Here is a 21,043-nt window from a genome sequence, read left to right on the forward strand (position 1 = left end):
GGAAGCGGTGGGAACCAGACCCGCTCATTGCCATCCTTGGAGCAGCAAGCCCCCTCTCTTCAGCCAATATGTATGAAAAAGCGGCTGTATTGTTTGGCATGGTGATTACTAAGAAGTTAATCCTGCAAATGTGGAAAATGGACTCCGACCCTACATACGATCTGTGGCCGAGAGAACTGGCAAATACTTTACATTAGGAGACTGAGACTATGTAATGAGGACGGAGGGGACATCTTTGAAAGAATATGGGGCCCTGTATTGGACTTTCTTATGGGGTGAGGACTGAGGTTTTTTGGTGCAGTGCACCTCTGCCGTGTATGTTTTACTTTTGCCTTTATATTTTTCTCCAATGTGCTGCTCAATATTTAATTTGATTTTGTTATGGCTGTGGTTTTTGTGGATGTGCTGTTTTCTTTTTTGGTTTTTTTTGTAATAAATAAATAAAAAATAATTTAAAAAAAAAATAGGTCAATTTAGGTAACTAATTAAATGTCCTTTTTTTTGATAAAAAAGAAACTACTCTTGGATTTTAGCCAGTGTTTCAAGGAAGGAAGGGAGTGAACATCTGGCACATATCGATGACCTATCACAGTCTTTGGATGTCCCAAGGAGTTTTGTTGCTAGTTTCATAGCTCTGTTTCATTCAGGCTTACATTTTGCTTGGCCACTGCTCTTCCTCAAGACCCTTTTGCAAAGTGTGCACCCCACACGCTTCAGCATTCCCTCATAACTGCACTAACCTGCCATCTCAGGTTGTGTACTTCAAATGAGGGGCAAGTTAATGGACACAGAGCAATGGCTGGCTCTTTCATAATTACTCATCTGGAACTTCCCACCCACTCTTGATTCCTTTGTTTTCTTTATTTTGATTCAGAGAATCTACCATTTGAATCACTGGTGCACAAAAAGAAATAAAAACAGAAAATACTGGAAACATTTAACAGGTCAGTCATCATATGTAAAAAGAGAAACGGTTCAGGTCAAAGATCTGTCGTCGGATCTGAAAGATTAACTGATTTTCTTTCCACGGATACTGCCCAGCTGCTGTTTTTCCAGCTATTCCTGTTTTGTTTCAGACTTCCAATTTCTACAGTTCTTTTTACAAAAGAAAGCAATAAATTCTTCAGTGTGAAAGCTGGAATTTGAGAAGCAGGAAGCCAGTGTTCAATGCAGGTCCTTTAAAACATTAAGTTACTTTAACTAATTAGTGATCATTTGTGTATAACATAGTAATTGGTTAATTGAAGAGGTGATGAAAGTGGGAATCCATATTCAAATAAAATAATTTTTAAAAACCTAGAATTTCAAGAGAAATTCTGCAGATGCTATAAATCCAAGTAATACACAAAAATGCTGGAGGAACTCAGCAGACCAGGCAGCATCTAGGAAAAGATTGCAGTCAACGTTTTGAGCTGAGACCCTTCATTAAGACTGGAAAAAGATGAAAAATCGGATTAAGAAGGCGGGGGTGCAGAGGAAGAAACACAAGGTGATAGGTGAAACTGGGAGAGAGGGAATGGTGAAGTAAAGAGCTGGAAGTTGATTGGTGAAAGAGATACAGGGCTGGAGAAGGGGGAATCTGATAGGAGAGGAGAGAAGGCCATGGAAGAAAGAGAAGGGGGAAGAGCAACAGAGGGAGGTAATAGGCAGTTAAGGAGTTAAGGTGAGAGAGGAAAGCAGGAATGGGAATGGTGAAGGGGAAGAGGGAAAATTACCGGAAGTTCGAGAAATCAGTGTTCATGCCATCAGGTTGGAGGCTACCCAGACGGAATATAAGCTGTTGCTCCTCCACCCTGAGTGTGGCCTCATCGCGACAGTAGAGGAGGCCATGGATTGACATGTCGGAATGGGAATGGGAAGTGGAATTTAAATGGGTGGTCACAGGAGGATCCCTCTTTTTCTTGCAGATAGAGCATAGATGCTTGGCGAAGCAGTCTCCCAATCTACATCTGGTCTCTACAGGAGACCACACTGGGAGCACTGGATACAGATGATGACCCTAACAAACTCGCAGGTGAAGTGTCCCCTCACCTGGAAGGACTGTTTGGGGCCCTGGATGGTAGTGAGGGAGGAGGTGCAGAGGCAGGTGTAGCACTTGTTCCGCTTGCAAGGATAAGTACCAGGAGGGAAATTAGTGGGGAGGGACAAATGGACAAGGGAGCCATGAAGCGAGTGATCCCTGCGGAAGGCAGAAAGTGGAGGGGAGAGAAAGATGTTCTTGGTGGTGGGATCCCATTGGAGATGTTAGAAGTTACGGAGAATTTTGTGCTGGATGCGGAGGTTGGTGGGGTGGTAGGTGAGGGCAGACATGCAGGAAATGGAAGAGATGCAGTTGAGGGCAGCATTGATGACGGAGGAAGGGAACCCCTTTTCTTTGAAGAAGGAGGACATCTCCTTAGTTCTGGAATGAAAAGCCTCATCCTGAGAGCAGATGTGGTGGAGATGGAGGAATTGAGAGAAGGGGATGGCATTTGTTTACAGGTAACAGGGTGGGACGAGGAATAGTCCAGGTAGCTGTGAGAGTCAGTGGGTTTATAATAGACATCAGTAGATGAGCTGTCTCCATAGATAGAGACAGTGAGATCGAGAAAGGGGAGGGAGGTATCGGAAATGGACCAGGTAAGTTTGAGGGCAGAATGGAAGTTGAAGGCAAAGTTGATGGAAGTCAATGAGCTCTGTATGGAGCTGTCGATGTACCATAGGAAAATGCAGTTGTCGACGTAGCATAGGAAAATGCAGTTGTCGACGTAGCATAGGAAAAATTGGGAAGTGATACCAGTGTAGGCTTGGAACATAGACTGTTCCATGTAGCTGACGAACGGGCAGGCATAGCCGGGACCTGTGCGAGTGTCCATGACTACACCTTTTCTTTGAAAGAAGTGGGAGGAACCCAAGAAGCAATTATTGAGAGTGAGGACAAGTTCCGCCATATGGTGGAGAGTGGTGGTGGAGGGAAACTGGTTGGGTCTAGTGTCCAGAAAGAAATGGAGAGCTTTGAGGCTTTCCTGGTGGGCGATGGAGGTGTATAGGGACTGGGCATCCATGGTGAAAGTAAGATGCTCGGGGCCAGGGAACTTGAAATCATTGAAAAGATCAAGAACGTGTGAAGTGTCACAGATGTAGGTGGGAACGGACTGAACCGGGTGGATAAGTTCGGTGGGGCAAACAAGCAGAAACAATGGGTCTCCCTGGACAGGTAGGTTTGTGGATCTTGAGCAGGAGGTAGAAACTGGAGGTGCTGGGTGAGGGAACTATGAGGTTGTCCTCCAGCATTTTGTGTGTGTTACCTAATTATAGTGTTGCTTTAACCATTAAGGCATATTGTTCATAGTTATTGATAGGACACTTAACGTTTGGAAATTATTATTGAGACAGATAAAAACTCTAGGAACTACACACAAGAGATTCTGCAGATGCTGGAAATCCAGAGCAACAAACACAATGTTGAAGGACATAAACAGTTCCTGATGTGGGGTCTTGGTTCGAAACGTTGACAGTTTATACCTGTCCTAAGGTGCTGCCTGACCTGCTGAGATCCTCCAGAATTTTTTCATTTGTTGCTCCAAGAGCTAAAATTCTTTTATTAATAATAATAAAATTATAATAAATCTAATAATTCCTCAGGAGTTTGCAGAGATTTGGCATGACATCTAAAACTTTGACAAACTTCTGCAGATGAGTTGTGGAGAGTATATTGACTGGCTGCACCACGGCCTCATGTGGAAACACCAATGCCTTTGAGTGGAAAACCCTGCAAAAGGTAGTGGATTTGACCCAGTACATCACAGGTAAAGCCCTCCCAACCGTTGAGCACATTGAGCTGTCATAGGAAATCAGCATTCATCATCCAGGCTATGCTCTTTTCTCGCTGCTGCCATCGGGTAGAAGGTACAAGAGCCTCAGGGCTTGCACCACCAGGTCCAAGAACAGTTACTTCCTCTCAACCATCAGGCTCTTGAACAAAAGGGATAACTGCACTCATTGCACCATCATTGAAATATTCCCACAACCAAGGATCTCACTTTTAAGGACTCTTTATCATCTCATTATTTCTTGTTCTCAATATTTATTGCTATTTATTTATATTTGCATTTGCACAGTTTGTTGTCTTCTGCACTCAAGTTGATCTTTCATTGATCCTGTTACAGTTACAAATCTATAGATTTGCTGAGTATGCCCACAAGAAAATGAATTGTAGAGTTGTATATGGTGACATGTGTAAACTTTGATAATAAAATTTACTTTGAACTTTGATACTGGGAGTCACTTACTTAAGATGAGATGGGGTAATTTGAAAGGAGATGTCAGGGCAACGTTTTTTTTTAAACAGAGGAGTGCTTGCTGCCTGGATTGTGCCACTAGGAGTGGTGATGGAAGTAAATACAGTAAGAGGCATTTAAGAGACTCTAGGTACATGAATGAGCCAAGAATGGAGCAGTGTGGACATTGCGCAGGCAGAAGAGATTAGTTTAGTTAGTTGTTTAATAGTTTAATTAGTTTGGTACATCACGCAGTCAGGCTACCGTCAGGCAGGAGACTACGCTACATAAAAACAAGAATGGTCAGGCTGAGAAACAGCTTCCTCACTCAAGCCATCAGGTTTTTGAACTCCCTGCCATATCATTTTCGAAGTATCACGAGTTGCTTTGCTCTTCTCATTTCTATATACATTATATGGTTATATACATGTATATAGTTAAATGATAATTAACTTGACTTGCCAACATCACGGGCTGAAGGACCTATTCCTATTCTGGACCGTTCTATGTTCTAAAGCAAGTTATGTACCTCAGATTATACCTGCGTAATTCTACAGTTAAATTGCTGTGTGGGAACACGTCTGAATTCCCCCTGCATGCTCAGCATGTCAACTGAAAATCCCAATGTTTGTTCCAATTTACTGTAATTCCAGGAAAATTTGCTTCTAGACATTTTATATTTTTGACTACATAGTTTCCCGGAGATGTTTCTAAAGCTGTCTGCCTTCCTGCAGAGAGTTTGTATGTTTTTTTTTGTTGGGGTTGTGGCACTATCTAACATTTCAAAATCCTGAGATCACAGGACTGCACACATAAACATCTTTAAGGAGGTCATGTCAGAGGTTCAGAAAAAGACCTTGAGCTTTCAGTGGAACCCATTCAAACCAGTAAAATTGCCCATTCCTGCTTCTTGCACTGTTCTTTATTGCTGTGTAAACTTTAATATCTCTAATGAGTCGAGGCCAGAATTTTTAATGTACCAGGTCTCCTACCCTCTCCACTTTGCTCCCCACCTCCCCCCACCTCACTCCCCACTTCCCCCAACAACCTCTTAATTTACTGGAGTTTTTAATTGTGGATCTCTGTCTTCTGGAGTGTTTAAACTATTGTAAAAAGTAGAGGTTGTTTCTGCATACATACTGACTGACCTATAAATTGAGCAGAACGATCTGTTGGAAGCCTCTCATCTGAAGGTTCCTCCCTCTTTTCTTAATGAACATAGTTTTGGAAACAATAATATTTCTTCTCATGCAGAAAGGAAAGTAATCAAACAGCGACAGATATCAGAGCCACAGAATCAAACACACACTGGAAAGGCAGGTTTAAGTGAATCCGCAAAAGGTGTGGCAAATTAATATAAGCAACACACATTAAAGAGACCCTTCGTCCTGACGTAAACATCGACTGTACCTCTTCCTAGAGATGTTGCCTGGCCTGCTGCGTTCACCAGCAACTTTTATGTGTGTTGCTTGAATTTCCAGCATCTGCAGAATTCCTGTTGTTGGCAAATTAATATTGTTGGATAGGGAGTGGAACTATTAATGGAAGAACCATCTGTTATTTGACTGCCTGAAATAAAAGGAGACACTCGCAATATGCAAACTCATGAACCAAGCAAAGGAGTTTGCCACTCCACCACTGAACTTAATCACTCAAATCTGATCTGTCTCTCTAACTTTGTGTTAGTTTCTCCTCTGCACATTCCATGCCACTGCTTGGGTCTATGTTTAAATTTCTCCCACCTTTTTACAGCGAAGCTTGGATGATTGTAAGCTGTTAAGTACTGTATTTGCTGGTATCTTTGTATATGAAGCCTTTGCCTGGCTCTTGGTTGCTGTCAGTGTTAACTGGATGGCTCCTTGTCTCTGAATCAGTAGAGCGTATCATCACGTTTTACTCCCAAGGTCAAGCCTGACATCTCATAGCAGTACTGTTGGAGATGATGTCTTTCAGACGAATAAGTTACAGGCTCCATTATCCCTCTTAGAGGGACCTTCTGAGGCACCATTTTGAAAAAGAGCAAAAATGTGTATCAACATCAACTTACAAACGAGAGAGTTAATTGCTCAGGGTTTACAGATGCTATAAGCACTGCGTAACATCAACTCTAATCAAACCCCTGACCAGAGAGATTCTGGACTCCAAGGTTCACAGAAACATTATGGGTCACTGATGGAGTGGTGCACAGTGAGTAGTGTTCTAGCCCATTAGTCAAGGCCTTAGCTGCTTATTTCAGAATCAGGTTTATAATCACTGACATATGGTGTGAAATTTGTTGTTTTGCTGTACAGTGTAGTACATCTAATACAATATAACTTGCAATAATATATATTAAAAAAGGGTGGAGTGGAAGAAGCAAATCTTAAAATATTAGGTGTGTGTCTTTGTGCTCTGTAACTCTTCCCTGATGTGGTAATGATAACAGGGCATTCATTCATAAACATATCTTTTTCCTTCAGAACGAGACCACTGAAGTTTATATATGACGAAAATGGCCAAAAGAATTATTATCATCTGTATGTTATGTAGCTGGAGCACAAGACTTGCAGGGCGTTACACAATTAATCACATTCTTTTGCAAATGCAATAGCATGTAGGAAGCTCCCACATACAGCAGTAAGTTAATGACCAGATAATCCGTTTCAGAGTAATCTAAAAGATAAAAGAAGTAATCAGCTAGAGGATCAATCCTGGGCCCAACATATTGATGCAATTACAAAGAATGAACACCATTTATATTTCAACAGGAGTTTGAGGAGAATTGGATTGTAAACAAAATCACTCGCAAATTTCTACAGATGTACCGTGGAGAACCTTCTAACTGGTGCATCACTGTCTGGTCTGGAGGGCCCGCTACACAGGATTGGAAAAAGCTGCAAGAAATTGTAAACTCTGCCAGCTCCATCATGGGCACAAGTCTCCCCAGCATCGAGAACACTTTCAAAAGAGAATTCCTCAAAAAGGTGGCATCCATCATTCAGGACCTCCTTCACCCAGGCATGCCTTCTTCTTGTTGCTACCAACAAGGAGGAGGTACAGGAGCCTGAAGTCACACAATCTTTCAAAAACAGTTTCTTCCCCTCTGCCACCAGATTTCCAAATGGACAGTGAACCTATAAACACTACCTCAGTATTTTACCCTCTCTTTTTGCACTACTTATTTCTTTGGTTCTGTCTTCACTAAGGAGGACATAAATAATTTTCCAGAAATAGTAGGGGACAGAGGGTCCAGTGAGATGGAGGAACTGAGCGAAATACATGTTAGTAGGGAAGTGGTGTTAGGTAAATTGAAGGGATTGAAGGCAGATAAGTCCCCAGGGCCAGATGGTCTGCATCCTAGAGTGCTTAAGGAAGTAGCCCAAGAAATAGTGGATGCATTAGTGATAATTTTTCAAAACTCATTAGATTCTGGACTAGTTCCTGAGGATTGGAGGGTGGCTAATGTAACCCCACTTTTTAAAAAAGGAGGGAGAGAGAAACCGGGGAATTATAGACCGGTTAGCCTAACGTCGGTGGTGGGGAAACTGCTGGAGTCAGTTATCGAAGATGTGATAACAGCACATTTGGAAAGCGGTGAAATCATCGGACAAAGTCAGCATGGATTTGTGAAAGGAAAATCATGTCTGACGAATCTCATAGAATTTTTTGAGGATGTAACTAGTAGAGTGGATAGGGGAGAACCAGTGGATGTGGTATATTTGGATTTTCAAAAGGCTTTTGACAAGGTCCCACACAGGAGATTAGTGTGCAAACTTAAAGCACATGGTATTGGGGGTAAGGTATTGATGTGGATGGAGAATTGGTTAGCAGACAGGAAGCAAAGAGTGGGAATAAACGGGACCTTTTCAGAATGGCAGGCGGTGACTAGTGGGGTACCGCAAGGCTCAGTGCTGGGACCCCAGTTGTTTACAATATATATTAATGACTTGGATGAGGGAATTAAATGCAGCATCTCCAAGTTTGCAGATGACACGAAGCTGGGTGGCAGTGTTAGCTGTGAGGAGAATGCTAAGAGGATGCAGAGTGACTTGGATAGGTTGGGTGAGTGGGCAAATTCATGGCAGATGCAATTTAATGTGGATAAATGTGAAGTTATCCACTTTGGTGGCAAAAATAGGAAAACAGATTATTATCTGAATGGTGGCCGATTAGGAAAAGGGGAGGTGCAACGAGACCTGGGTGTCATTATACACCAGTCATTGAAAGTGGGCATGCAGGTACAGCAGGTGGTGAAAAAGGCGAATGGTATGCTGACATTTATAGCGAGAGGATTCAAGTACAGGAGCAGGGAGGTACTACTGCAGTTGTACAAGGCCTTGGTGAGACCACACCTGGAGTATTGTGTGCAGTTTTGGTCCCCTAATCTGAGGAAAGACATCCTTGCCATAGAGGGAGTACAAAGAAGGTTCACCAGATTGATTCCTGGGATGGCAGGACTTTCATATGAAGAAAGACTGGATGAACTGGGCTTGTACTCGTTGGAATTTAGAAGATTGAGGGGGGATCTGATTGAAACGTATAAAATCCTAAAGGGATTGGACAGGCTAGATGCAGGAAGATTGTTCCCGATGTTGGGGAAGTCCAGAACAAGGGGTCACAGTTTGAGGATAAAGGGGAAGCCTTTTAGGACCGAGATTAGGAAAAACTTCTTCACATAGAGAGTGGTGAATCTGTGGAATTCTCTGCCACAGGAAACAGTTGAGGCCAGTTCATTGGCTATATTTAAGAGGGAGTTAGATATGGCCCTTGTGGCTACGGGGATCAGGGGGTATGGAGGGAAGGCTGGGGCGGGGTTCTGAGTTGGATGATCAGCCATGATCATAATAAATGGCGGTGCAGGCTCGAAGGGCCGAATGGCCTACTCCTGCACCTATTTTCTATGTTTCTATGTTTCTATTTAATTTTCTTTTTTATATTTACTTCTTATTGTAATTTATAATTTTTATTGCTTATTGCAATGGACTGCTACTGCAGAACAACAAATTTCACAACAACTGCCAGTGATGTTAAACCTGATTCTGATTCTGTTTCTAACACACACAAAATGCTTTTGGAACTCAGTTCAGGCAGCATCTGCGGAAAGGAATACAGAGTCGACAGTTTGGTACGAGACCCTTCATCAGAATTCCTTTCAGTCACATTAATTGAAGGCTAAGTATTGATTATTGCACCTATAAACTCTGACAAGTATATTTGTTGTTGAATGCACACCCTTTGCCAGTCTAATCTGTGCCAAACTATTATCTGCCTAGTCCCATTGGGCTGCATCTGGACTATACCCCTGCATACCCTCCCCCCCATCCATGTACCTATCCAAATTTCTCTTAAGTGTTGAAATAGAAACTGCATCCAAACTTCTGCTAGCAGCTCGTTCCACACGCACAATACTCTCGGAATCAGAATCAGGTTTATTATCACCTGCACGTGACGTGAAATTTGTTAATTTAGCAGCAGCAGTTCAATGCAACACATGATCTAGAAGAGGAAGAAAAAAATAATAATCTATGAATTACAGTATATGTATATTGAATAGATTAAAAATCATGCAAAAACAGAAATAATATATATTTAAAAAGTGAGATAGTGTTCACAAGTGCAGTGTCTATTTAGGAATCGGATGGCAGAGGGGAAGAAGCTGTTCCTGAATCGCTGAGTGTGTGCCTTCAGGCTTCTGTACCTCCTTCCTGATGGTAACAGTGAGAAAAGGGCATGCCCTGGGTGCTGGAGGTCCTTAATAGTGGACGCTGCCTTTCTGAGACACTGCTCCCTGAAGATGTCCTGGGTAATCAAGATGGAGCTGACTAAATTTACAACCCTCTGCAGCTTCTTTCGGTCCTGTGCAGTAGGTCCCCCATACCAGACAGTGATACAGCCTGTCCGAATGCTCTTCACAGTACGTCTACAGAAGTTCCCCCTCAGGTTCCCCTTAAACATTTCACATTTCATCCTTAACCTGTGACCTCTAGTTCTAGTCTCACCCAACCTCTGTGGAAAAGCCTGCTTTCATTTACCCTATCTTTACCCTTCACAATTCTGTGTGTCTCTATCAAATCTCCCCTCATTCTCCTATGCTCTGGAGCAGTGTTTCCTAACCTGTGGACTCTGGACCCCTCGGTCAATGGTAGGGGTCCATAGTATAGAAAAGGTTGGCAACCCCTTCTCTAGGGAATGAAGCCCCTAACCTATTCAATCTTCCCCTATAACGCAGGGACTCAGGTCCTGGCAACATGCTACAAGTACCTGGGATACGAATTGACAATAAACTGGACTAGTCAAAGAACACTGAGGCTGTCTACAAGAAGGGCCAGAGCCGTCTCTATTTCCTGAGGAGACTGAGGTCCTTTAACATCTGCTGAACGATGCTGAGGATGTTCTACGGGTCTGTGGTGGCCAGTGCTATCATGTTTGCTGTTGTGTGCTGGGGCAGCAGGCTGAGGGTGGCAGACACCAACAGAATCAACAAACTCATTCGTAAGGCCAGTGATGTTGTGGGGATGGAAGTGGACTCTCTGATGGTGGTGTCTGAAAAGAGGATGCTGTCCAAGTTGCATGCCATCTTGGACAATGTCTCCCACCCACTACATAATGTACTGGGTGGGCACAGGAGTACATTCAGCCAGAGACTCATTCCACCGAGATGCAGCACGGAGCGTCATAGGAAGTCATTCCTGCCTGTGGCCATCAAACTTTACAACTCCTCCCTTGGAGGGTCAGACACCCTGAGCCAATAGGCTGGTCCTGGACTTATTTCATAATTTACTGGCATAATTTACATATTACTATTTAGCTATTTATGGATCTATTACTATTTATTATTTATGGAGCAACTGTAAGGAAAACCAATTTCCCCCGGGATTAATAAAGTATGACTATGACTATGTAAATTTTGTCTGCACTCTTTCAATCTTACTGATATCTTTCCTGTAGTTAGGTGACCAGAACTCCACATAATGCTCCAAATTAGGCCTCACCAAAATCTTTTGCAACTTCACCATAATATCCCAACTCGTGTACTCAGTACTTTGATTTTTGAAGGCCATTGTGCAAAAGCTCTCTTTATGACCCTGAGTTCCCAGATGCCTCTGTCTTGTCAAAGCCCTCAGTGCCCTGCCATTTACTGTGCAAGTCCTAATCTAGTTTTACCTCCCAAAGTGCAATACGTCTCACTTGTCTGCGTTAAGTTCCTGATGAAGGGTCTCGACCTGAAATGTTGACTGTTTATTCATTTCCATAGTTGCTGCCTAACTTGCTGAGTTCCTCCAGCATTCTGTATGCGTTGCTCTGGATTTCCAGTACCTGCAGAATCTCTGCCGTTTTTCACCCTATTTTTCCAGCTCTTTAGATCCTGCTGCAAGTTTCGATGGCCTTTCACATTGTCCACTATGCCCGATCTTGGTGTTATTCGCAGACTTGCTGATTCCGCTTACTATTTTATCATCCAGATCATTGATCTAGATGACGCACAACAACGGACCCAGCACCGCTCTCTGCATCACTCCACTAGTCAAGGGCGTCCAGTCAGGGAGGCAACCACCTACTACCTCTCTCTGGCTTCTCTCATGAAGCTAATGAAACACTCCGGTTCCATCGGCTGTGCAAGTCTGGGGAAGACGATCTCTGGCCCCGCCAAATGTGTGAGGTTGAGGCGTGAGCCCACCCCAAAACCCTGTTTGTGTGGATGCTCGTGTTCATTACCCTGTTACAAGTAAGTGCCACAAAATATCGGACAGTACACCACATACAACTAAAAGATTTAGCTTTGTAATTCTTAATTTGACTAAAGGGTTAGTAAAGAAAGAACAAAAAAAGAAAAGGGCCCATTTTAATGATACAGTCTAATGTGCACAAGTTGGAGCTCACGGTTTCCCCTTTACCGATCCTCCTTCGATTTCACTTTGGGCTTCATCGAATCATGGCCCCGCTCCGGGTTGCATACTACGACCTCTTCTCTCTGGTATCTTCTCTCTTCATCTCCTTCACAAAAGCCGCAAGTCCAACCTTAGTGTCCCTCACCAGTGAAACCTCTCCTTATTCCAGCCGTCCTAATTGGATGGCACACAATCCTCCTATCTCTTATCTTCAGTAGTAACCCAAACAACCAGCTTGCACAGAACAGCCTAACAGTGCAAAAATATGAACCAGGGCATTACACTAATGTCTAAACCACCTTACTACTTCATGCTGAATGCCAAGTGACCGAACCTTCTTGACCAAGCTCCTTGTCAAAAGCCTTGCTAAAGTCCATGTAGACAATAACTACTGCCTTGCTTTCAGCAACTTTCCTGGAAAAACTCTATAAGATGGGTTAGAGACGACCTACCATGAACAAAGCCACTTTGACTATCCCTAATCAGTTCCTGTCTATCCAAATACTTACATATCAGATCCTTCAGAATGCGTTCCAGTAACTTTCCCACGACTGATGTTGGGCTGATGCAGGTCACTGTGGGAAGGGATCATTTTGTCACATGGCTGATACTGTAATTGTTTCCCTTCTTGTGTTTCCATTTCGTGGCTGCACATGCTCCAACTTGTACCGAGAGTTATTTAAGAACACTGTGTATTTCCCTTTTGAGTGAGTACAATAGCATAACAACAACACAACCCCACTACGGAGCTTTTCCTGCTCTTCAAAATAATACCAAAGGATTTATTGTGATTTAGTGCCAATGAACAAACTGCTTCATTTTCACATGGTGTCTCAAAGGTGGCAACTCTACAGCATTCTCTCAGCAAGGGTCAGGCTTTACTTTTAGTACATTCTCCCAGAGTGGCGCTTGAGCTCGCAGCTTCCTCCCGGTATCAAAGATGGTAACATAGGGCTACAGCTGAACGTAAAAGCCAAATTGGGGTCAGATCTCCAAATCTGAAACAAAAATACATACATTGACTATGCAACACTTAATTATACAATCAAGTAACTAAATCTGATACCATTTAATTAGCAGGTCCATTCCCACTCAAGGAACTCATACCACTGAGATTAAGCCAACATCGTACCCTTTCTCAAGATAACCTGCGTTGGCTTTTTGAAGTATGTTAAGCTTCTAGAAAGAAAGAGCTTGCTTTCTTTCAGGACCATAAGTCACCTTAAAAAGCTAACCGATGGTTAAATTCCTTGAAGTATCGCTCGAACTCAGGAAGCACCATAACGGGAAAAATCTCGGTTTTACCTCCTGCATCTCTCTTGTCTCCTGAACTGGCCATTCATTTGAACCCAGCTTCATGTGGTCATCACTTCCCTTGCCACTCTTCATGGCCATGTTTTCCTCCCACGTTCCAAAAACGTAGGGCTTAGAGTTGGTAAGTTGTGGACATGGTACTTTGATGCCAGAAGTGTAGCAAGACTTGCAGGCTGCCCCCAGCACATCCTTGTGTTGTGTTGGTCATTGACGCAAATGGCACATTTCGTTGTACCTTTCAATGTTTCGGTGTACGTCTGACAAATAAAGCCAATCTTTAACCTTTGACCTCCAAGAGAACTACAGACTTGTCGTGGTGTGGAGGCTTGCGTGTCTCAAAGATCTGGAGGGCTGTGATGGCTGGAGTCAGGACTTTTTGCTTTGGCTTTTGATGAGGTCTAAGACTTGGAGGTTCACCAAGTCCTCCAGGTTCGGGGGATTCAGCTCAGGGCTAACAATCCTGACTGATGAAACAAAATTGTTATGGAAACAGCGATGAAGAATCCTACATCTGAGTGCAATGGTATTCCCAAGTCTCCATCTGGGACTTGCATGACGGACAGTAATGCATACCGAGAGGAAGCTGAAGATGGAGGGCCTACATTGCCGCCCGAAATGCCAGTGGCATAATGGACAGTAAGTAAGTTAATCTTTAAAGATTAGGACAGGACCATATACATGGTATTAGCAAACCTGTTTCCTCCTTTTCTACGCAAACAACAGGAATTCTGCAGATGCTGGAAATTCAAGCAACACACATAAAAGTTGCTGGTGAACGCAGCAGGCCAGGCAGCATCTCTAGGAAGAGGAGCAGTCAACGTTTCAGGCCGAGACCCTTCGTCAGGACTAACTGAAGGAAGAGTGAGTAAGGGATTTGAAAGTTGGAGGGGGAGGGGGAGATCCAGAATGATAGGAGAAGACAGGAGGGGGAGGGATGGAGCCAAGAGCTGGACAGGTGATAGGCAAAAGGGGATACGAGAGGATTATGGGACAGGAGGTCCGGGAAGAAAGACAGGGGGGAGGGGACCCAGAGGATGGGCAAGAGCTATATTCAGAGGGACACAGGGAGAAAAAGGAGAGTGAGAGAAAGAATATGTGTATAAAAATGAGTAACAGATGGGGTACAAGGGGGAGGTGGGGCTTTAGCGGAAGTTAGAGAAGTCAATGTTCATGCCATCAGGTTGGAGGCTACCCAGATGGAATATAAGGTGTTGTTCCTCCAACCTGAGTGTGGCTTCATCTTTACAGTAGAGGAGGCCATGGATAGACATGTCAGAATGGGAATAGGATATGGAATTAAAATGTGTGGCCACTGGGAGATCCTGCTTTCTCTGGCGGACAGAGCGTAGGTGTTCAGCAAAGCGGTCTCCCAGTCTGCGTCGGGTCTCGCCAGTATATAAAAGGCCACATCGGGAGCACCGGACGCAGTATATCACCCCAGCCGACTTACAGGTGAAGTGTTGCCTCACCTGGAAGGACTGTTTAGGGCCCTGAATGGTGGTAAGGGAGGAAGTGTAAGGGCATGTGTAGCACTTGTTCCGCTTACACGGATAAGTGCCAGGAGGGAGATCAGTGGGGAGGGATGGGGGGGACGAATGGACAAGGGAGTTGCATAGGGAGCGATCCCTGCAGAATGCAGAGAGACGGGGGGAGGGAAAGATGTGCTTCGTGGTGGGATCCCGTTGGAGGTGGCGGAAGTTACGGAGAATAATATGTTGGACCCGGAGGCTGGTGGGGTGGTAGGTGAGGACCAGGGGAACCCTATTCCTAGTGGGGTGGCGGGAGGATGGAGTGAGAGCAGATGTACGTGAAATGGGGGAGATGCGTTTAAGAGCAGAGTTGATAGTGGAGGAAGGGAAGCCCCTTTCTTTAAAAAAGCAAGACATCTCCCTCATCCTAGAATTTCACGAAGGGTCTCGGCCTGAAACATTGACTGCACCTCTTCCTAGAGATGCTGCCTGGCCTGCTGCATTCACCAGCAACTTTTATGTGTGTTCCTCCTTTTCTACTGCCACTCTCCTTTGCTCCAAAACAAAAACAGTGAAATACACACCTATTTCCTCCCCAGTATCTCCAGATGTCTTTCTGGTGAATGTGGCAACGTTGCTCCTGCCTCTTCTGAATCAGAAAGAACCGATGTATATGCATAGAGGATGTTTGAAAAGTTGTTTTGTTTTCCCACAGGAATGAGGAATGGAGGTGTTTAGGGAAACCTAATGGAAATTTCTAAAATTAGGATTTTTTTTTAAGGTAACTAACAGACAGCACCGATTGGTGTATGTGTAACAAGGGAGAGTTAAGTGAAGATTCTCCGTAGAAATAAGGAAGGGAAATAGAGATTATTTTTCATGCTCGGAGTTATTTATGCTGTATGAGCAGTAACTGAGGCAGAGGCTATAATACTAATTATGCATGCGACCTTAAATTCAGATATATAAATATATGCAGGGAATGCCATTGAGCCACATAGCTCGAACTGAAGAGATCTTATCCACACAAAGCCAAGTGGCCTTCTGTCCTGTTGTTTGCACGATCCTGCAGGAAATAATTTTAAATAGGATTATCAAAAGCCAGCAATTAAAACCAAACCATTTTAATTGGTCAAAGTTTACTGTGGGCAGCTGGTCACAAGCAAGTAGGTGGTCATTCTTTGGTAACTCTGGTTTTCTTCCCCATTCCTCAGCAAAATTGATTGGAATTTCTGTTGAATAAGCTGAATTTTAGACCAGAAAAACAGGTTTACTTAGATATCAGGCTTCCAACCACAGCTTATAATTACCACACATAAGGGATAGGGAAGCAGTAGGATGAGTGTTCTGTCTGGTTTATCGAGACACCATGGACTGAACTAAACACATGTAAGCACCATCACAAAGAAGGCACACCAGCACCTCAACTTAGATTTTTGCATGGATTTGGTATGTCAGCTAAAACATAGAACATAGAAATCTACAGCACATTACCCAGCCCTTCAGCCCATAAGGTTGTGCTGACCATGTCACCTACTCTAGAAACTGTCTGGAATTTCCCTACCGCATAGCCCTTTAATTTTCTAAGCTCCATGTACCTAACAGTCTCTTAAAAGACCCTATTGCGTCCTTCTCCACCATCGCTGGCAGTACATTCCACCCACCCACCACTCTCTTTGTGAAAAACTTGCCTCTGACATCCCCCTTGTACCTACTCCCAAGCACCTTAAAACTGTTCCCCCTCGTGTTATCCATTTCAGCCCAAGGAAAAAGCTTCTGGCTATCCACACGACCAATACCACAAATTTTTTTGCTGAACGATATCATATTTTGTAAAACAAGTACTATTATGTCTGTAGAGCATTACGAAATTTAATTCAACCCATTGACTACATTGTACTTTGTTTTAAACAAATGGGTTCAGAACATCTTGAACTATTATGGAATTACGTACAAAGGACCATCAAATACATCTAAATTAATTAGTACTATGCAAAAACTTAGACAAACTTCTATAGATTCACAGTGGAGAGTATGCTTCTATTTATCTGTTGGCATACACTTCAGAAAAGGCTGTTCCAGCCCTTTGGAGCTGTGCTGCCCTGCCTAATCACAGGACAATTTAAATTAACCAGCTAACCTCCCAACCGGTATGTCTTTGGACTGTGGGAGGAAACCAGAACACTGGGAGGAAAGCTGCATCCAGCAACTCTGAATTCTGAGGGAGTTAGAGTTTGATGAGGGACATGCCTAGAAGCTCTTCAACCTGAGGAGCAAGCAGTCTCTCTGAAACACACACAAAACATCGACTCTCTATTCCTTTCCAGAGATGGTGTCTGACCTGCTGAGTTACTCCAGCATTTCTTGTGTATACTCTGGGTTTCCAGCATCTGCGGAATCTCTCGTGTTTAGTCTCTCTGAAAGCTTCATTTGAAATGTGCTGCATGAGGTTTTGTTTGTTGATGTCATTACTTACTGGGAGCTGGAATGCCCCAGCAGACTCCGATAAAAGAAAAACTATTGTTGCTGTTGGAAGCTATTGGATAAATATTTGCAAAAAAAGGATTTATAAAGAATGGAGGGCAGCTTGAATTTCAGACAAATCCATATCACCCTTTCATCTGGTGAAAATTAACCTGTTTTAATGATAATGTTCTATTGAAAATCTATACCTGTTCTAAGGGTACTCAAGCAGAAAGTAGAGCAAGAAATTATATGAAAGGTGCCTTGTGATTTCTGCAACATCCATTCGTTGTAGTGAGTGTGAAAGTTTCGGAGTGAGATTTATAGAGCATATGGTTGACAGACAGCACCAAAATTTCCGTGTATTACATAAGTACAGTTTGCCTTCTTTTGTACATTGGTGAGCCTTTGTCTGTTTAGAAACATAGAAAACCTACAGCACAATACAGGCCCCTTCAGCCCACAAAGTTGCGCCGAACATGTCCCTACCTTAGAAAGTACTAGGCTTACCCATAGCCCTCTATTTTTCTAAGCTCCATTTACCTATCCAAAAGTCTCTTCAAAGACCCTATTGTATCCGCCTCCACCACCATTGCCAGCAGTCCATTCCACGCACTCATCATTCTCTGAGTAAAAAACTTACCCCTGACATCTCCTCTGTACCTACTTCCCAGCACCTTAAACCTGTGTCCTCTTGTGGCAACCATTTCAGCCCTGGTAAAAAGCCTCTGACTATCCACACGATCAATGCCTCTCATCATCTTATACACCTCTATCAGGTCACCTGTCATCCTCCATCACTCCAAGGAGAAAAGGCTGAGTTCACTCGACCTGTTTTCGTAAGGCATGCTCCCCAATCCAGGCAACATCCTTGTAAATCTCCTCTGCACCCTTTCTATGGCTTCCACATCCTTCCTGTAGTGAGGCGACCAGAACTGAGCACAGTACTCCAAGTGGGGCCTGACCAGGGCCCTATATAGCTGCAACATTACCTCTCAGCTCCTAAGTTCAGTTCCACGATTGATGAAGGCCGTACGCCTTCTTAACCACAGAGTCGACCTGCGCAGCTGCTTTGAGCGTCCCATGGACTTGGACCCCAAGATCCCTCTGATCCTCCACACTGCCAAGAGTCTTACCATTAATACTATATTCTGCCATCATATTTGATCTACCAAAATGCACCACCTCACACTTATCTGGGTTGAACTCCATCTGCCACTTCTCAGCCCAGTTTTGCATCCTATCAACGTCCCGCTGTAACCTCTGACAGCCCTCCACACTATCCGCAACACCTCCAAACTTTGTGTCATCAGCAAACTTACTAATCCATCCCTCCACTTCCTCATCCAGGTCATTTATAAAAATCACGAAGAGTAAGGGTCCCAGAACAGACCCCTGAGGCACACCACTGGTGACCAACCTCCACGCAGAATATGACCTGTCTACAACCACTCTTTGCCTTCTGTGGGCAAGCCAGTTCTGGATCCACAAAGCAATGTCCCCTTGGATCCTATGCCTCCTTGTATATAGTTTATAAGGTTTATATATAGTTTTCCATGCCTGTAAGAAAATTAATCTCAAGTTAACATATAGGTCCTATGATAATAAATTTACTTTGAACTTTGATATTTAATTATAGTGAGGAGGGGCCATGGTGAAGTGTTTACTTATGAGAAGAGATGGAAAGGGAGGGTGATGACAGAAGGAGCTAAGAAGGTGGGACTGCTATGCTTCTTGTGTGCGCCCTACTGATATGGTGAACTGAGACCAAGGCTTGGGCCTACTCTGGGGACTCGGACCTAAGGACTCAATTTGGTTCTGAATGCTGTTGTTCACTTATATTGTTTATATGGTTTGTGTTTCTTTTCTCTTCCTCTGTGCACTGGGTGTTAGTATTTTTTTAAAATTGGGTTTTTTGCTTTGTGGAAGCAGACAGGTCTCAAGGTTGTGTAATTTGTACATTCTTTGATAATAAATGTACTTTGAATTTGAATAAAAAGAAAGGTAGCTGAAAATGGTTAGTGTGATGTAGGGAGAGACTCAGGTGGGTGAAGAGTTGAAGGAAGAGGATAGTTACAGGACAAGAGCATTTCTATGCGTGCGTATGTGCTTGCATGCGAGTGAGTGAGTGTGCATGTACGTGTTTGTGTATATGTGTTTGTATGCACAGTCTGTAATCTTTTGGCCTGTGTGCATACACTCAGTGGCCACTTTATTAGGTACCTCTGCTCCTTAATGCAAATATCTAATCAGCAAATCATGTGGCAGCAACTCAGTGCATTAAAGCATGCAGACATAGTCAAGAGCTTTAGTTGTTGCTCAGACCAAATATCAGAATGAGGAAGGAGTGTGACCCAAGTGACTTTGATGGTGGAATGATTGTTGATGCCAGATGGGGTATTCTGAGCATCTTAGAAACCACTGATCACCTGGGATTTTCATGTACAACAGTCTCTTAAAGTTTACGGAGAATGGTACAAAAAAATCCTGTGAGTGGCAGTTCTGTGGGTGAAAACGCCTTGTTAACGAGAAAGGTCAGAGGAGAATGGCCAGACTGGTTCAAGCTGGCAGGAAGGCGACAGTAACTCAAGTAACCATGCGTTCCAACAGTGATGTGTAGAATGCACAGTACATTGAACCTTGAAGTGGATAGTCTACTGCTGTAGAAGACCAGAAACATACACCTATTGGCCACTGTTTTAGGTAAAGGAGGCATCTAATAACATGGCCACCGAGTGTATGTATTTGCAGCTGAGGTTGAGGTCCGCAGATTAGGGGTTCATCTGGATGTGATCTTGATCTCGGTTGCTCTCTGTGTGGAACTTGGATACTCTCTCTGTGACCAGTGGTGTGGTGTTCCTCCAAGTACCTGGTTGCCTTTCTGTGTGCTGGTTGGTAGGTTAATTTTGGTAGATTAATTGCTCACTGTAAGTTGCAGCTAGTGTACCTGGATGCAATGAGAATGAGACGGCGGTATCGAAAGGGTTAATGAGCACGTGAGAGAGAATGGATTACGGGAATTTGATAGATATTTTATCGATCCCAAAGGAAATTACAGTGTCACAGTAGCATTACAAGTGTACAGATACAAATATTAGAAGAGAAGTAGAAAGAATAAAAAATAAGTTACCTCAAACAGCTGAACAGGAGGGGGTAATTACTCCTCGGCTGTAGGTTGACTCATTATAGACGCAAAGAATAACCTCATATAGCGCTCTTTGGAGCAGTGCAGTTGTTTTGGTGTATCCCTAAAAGTGCTCCTCTGCTCAGCCAAGGTGGCATGCAGAGGGTGAAAAACATTGTATAGAATTGGCAGGATTTTCCATAGGGTTTTGTTTTACCACAAACTCAGTGTGTCCAGTTTGACTCCTATAACAGAGCCAGCCTTTCTAATCAGTTTATTGAGCTTGTTGGCATCACTAGTGTTGATGCCATTGCCCAAGCTCACCACCACAAAGAAGATTGTACTGGCAACAACAGACTGGTAGAGCATCTGAAGGAGAGGCCTGTTTACTCCAAAGGACCTCAGTCTCCTCAAGAAATAGGTGACTCTGGCCCTTCTTGTACACAGCTTCTGTGTTGGAGCCCCATTCAAGTCTGTCATCCAGGTGCATCCCAGGTACCTGTAGAACCTCACTATCAATAGTAACAGAGAGCAGTGCAGGCTTAG

The 21,043-nt window shown here is 43.6% G+C and overlaps 1 protein-coding gene across 3 annotated transcripts in view; it reads left to right on the forward strand.

The window, feature by feature from the left end:
• Nucleotides 1-21,043, forward strand: part of alg14 (ALG14 UDP-N-acetylglucosaminyltransferase subunit) — a 123,182-nt gene that overhangs the window by 82,652 nt on the left and 19,487 nt on the right. Inside the window, exon 4 of one of the 3 annotated variants that reach the window (XM_063064608.1) lies at nucleotides 875-1,062. The exons of the other annotated variants lie outside the window; for them this stretch is intronic. Within the exon in view, the coding sequence (XP_062920678.1) occupies nucleotides 875-1,012 (138 nt within the window). The 3' untranslated portion in view covers nucleotides 1,013-1,062. Of the gene's footprint in view, nucleotides 1-874; nucleotides 1,063-21,043 lie in introns of those variants that run through there. 3 annotated transcript variants of the gene reach the window in all.

Source organism: Mobula hypostoma, chromosome 12 (assembly GCF_963921235.1).
Source record: "Mobula hypostoma chromosome 12, sMobHyp1.1, whole genome shotgun sequence".
Classification (NCBI taxonomy): Eukaryota; Metazoa; Chordata; class Chondrichthyes; order Myliobatiformes; family Myliobatidae; genus Mobula; species Mobula hypostoma.